This window comes from Geospiza fortis, unplaced genomic scaffold, assembly GCF_000277835.1.
Source record: "Geospiza fortis unplaced genomic scaffold, GeoFor_1.0 C13601436, whole genome shotgun sequence".
Taxonomy (NCBI): domain Eukaryota; kingdom Metazoa; phylum Chordata; class Aves; order Passeriformes; family Thraupidae; genus Geospiza; species Geospiza fortis.
In genome coordinates this window covers 1-1,636 of record NW_005059188.1, presented here as the reverse complement: position 1 = coordinate 1,636, position 1,636 = coordinate 1, and the positions used below count along the sequence as shown (strand labels likewise).

General features: G+C 34.5%; 1 protein-coding gene across 1 annotated transcript; it reads left to right on the top strand.

Moving 5' to 3' along the window:
* Positions 1 to 230: 230 nt before the first annotated feature.
* LOC102033308 (G patch domain-containing protein 1-like) lies at positions 231 to 1,280 on the top strand (the record flags this gene model as incomplete). The annotated part of the gene is made up of 3 exons (XM_005431573.1): positions 231 to 365; positions 647 to 732; positions 1,120 to 1,280. Coding segments are annotated over 3 exons (382 nt in total), but the record flags the coding sequence as incomplete, so codon positions are not given.
* Positions 1,281 to 1,636: the final 356 nt, after the last annotated feature.

Genomic DNA, 1,636 nt, shown 5'->3' with positions numbered 1-1,636 from the left:
GCCAGTAGAATTAAGAATTTTGATGTGAACACTTCATGCTTTGCGTCTATCAGTGGTGTACATGAATAGTTACAATGGAGTGGAAATAAATGAAATGTGGTGATTTCTATGTCAGGGTGGCTAGTGTTTGATCCTGTTCTTACTTGCAATGAAGAAACAGCTTCTGGAGAAATGGGAAATTGTTCCTTCATGTAAAGTTGTGTCTTACTTTCTGATTGATTTGATTGTAGGTGAACGAATTAAAAAGCCAGTTCCTCTCCAAGAACAGACTGTTAAAGATGCAAAGGGACGATACCAGCGTTTCCATGGTGCATTCACGGGTGGCTTTTCTGCTGGCTACTTTAACACCGTTGGTACAAAGGAAGGTTAGATATTTTGTTGTCTTCTGGGAATAGTTATATTGAGAATCATATTGCCATGTTAGTGAAAACAAAGTAACTGTCCTTAAGCTTTTTTCCCCTGCTATTCTTTATACTGTGAATAGTTGAAATATTATTGCTGAAGTAATTTCTCCGTGAGTTTTTGGACTGTAATTTTACAAATATTTCTTTGATGTATCCTTAAGATGTAAGCTTGAAATATTTGAATTGTTTCTGAATACTGTGTTGCCTTAAGTACCTTACTTAAATATTTGCCTTCTTTAAAGGATGGACACCATCAGCTTTTGTGTCATCACGGCAGAAGAGAGCAGACAGAACTGTTCTTGGACCAGAAGACTTCATGGATGAAGAGGTAAATTTAAAAAGGAATTGAAAACTTCTGTCTATAGTTGCCATGACAGCAAAAATTGAAGTAACCTTGAAATTACTTCTTGTATACAGTGTTATCCTATGAGGTTATAGAGACTATTTCATAGGTTCATTTAAGAAGCTCCTCTAATGTCAGTATTAAAAAATAAAGCTAGAACTCAATCTTTTTACTTTATCAGAAAACGCAAATACTTTTGAAACTGTTTAAGATATTTCCATTAAAGATACAGCAAAAACAACTGTGTAAGTGATTTGAGAAAATTAACAGATAGGAAGGTCATATGCCATTTTCATAACTTCAATATTGCAGTAAGTAAGAATTTGAAGAATGTTTAATCTAAGTGTTCTCATTTTTTGTGTGTATTTCCAGGATCTTAGTGAATTTGGGATAGCACCAAAGGATATTACAACTACAGATGATTTTGCATCTAAAGCTAAGGACAGAATAAAGGAGAAAGCTAGACAGATTGCAGGAGTAGTTGCTCCCATTCCAGGAACCACTGCATTTGATGATTTAATTGGACCATCTAAGTAAGTAAATTTACCTGAAAGTTTGCCAAACCATTCATTTCACTTAGAAGTGTTGTATTGCTTAGAACAGTAATGTTTGGCCACTGCAATTGTGCAATTGTGAGACTGGAAGATCCTGCAGTGGTACATTCCCTAAGTGGCCTCCACCTGGATTTTTGTTTTGAATGTGCAGACTTGCACCAAGTAAACATTTATAAACTGACAGGTGCTGTGTATGCAAGTAGTAACACTTTCAGATTTGATTTTAAAGCAGGATATAAAACTAGAAGTTCAAATATTATATATGTACATTATTTACCAACAAATAATAAAGGTGTGGTTTGAAGTAATTTTGGGGTTTGTTTCCTTTTTTTTTT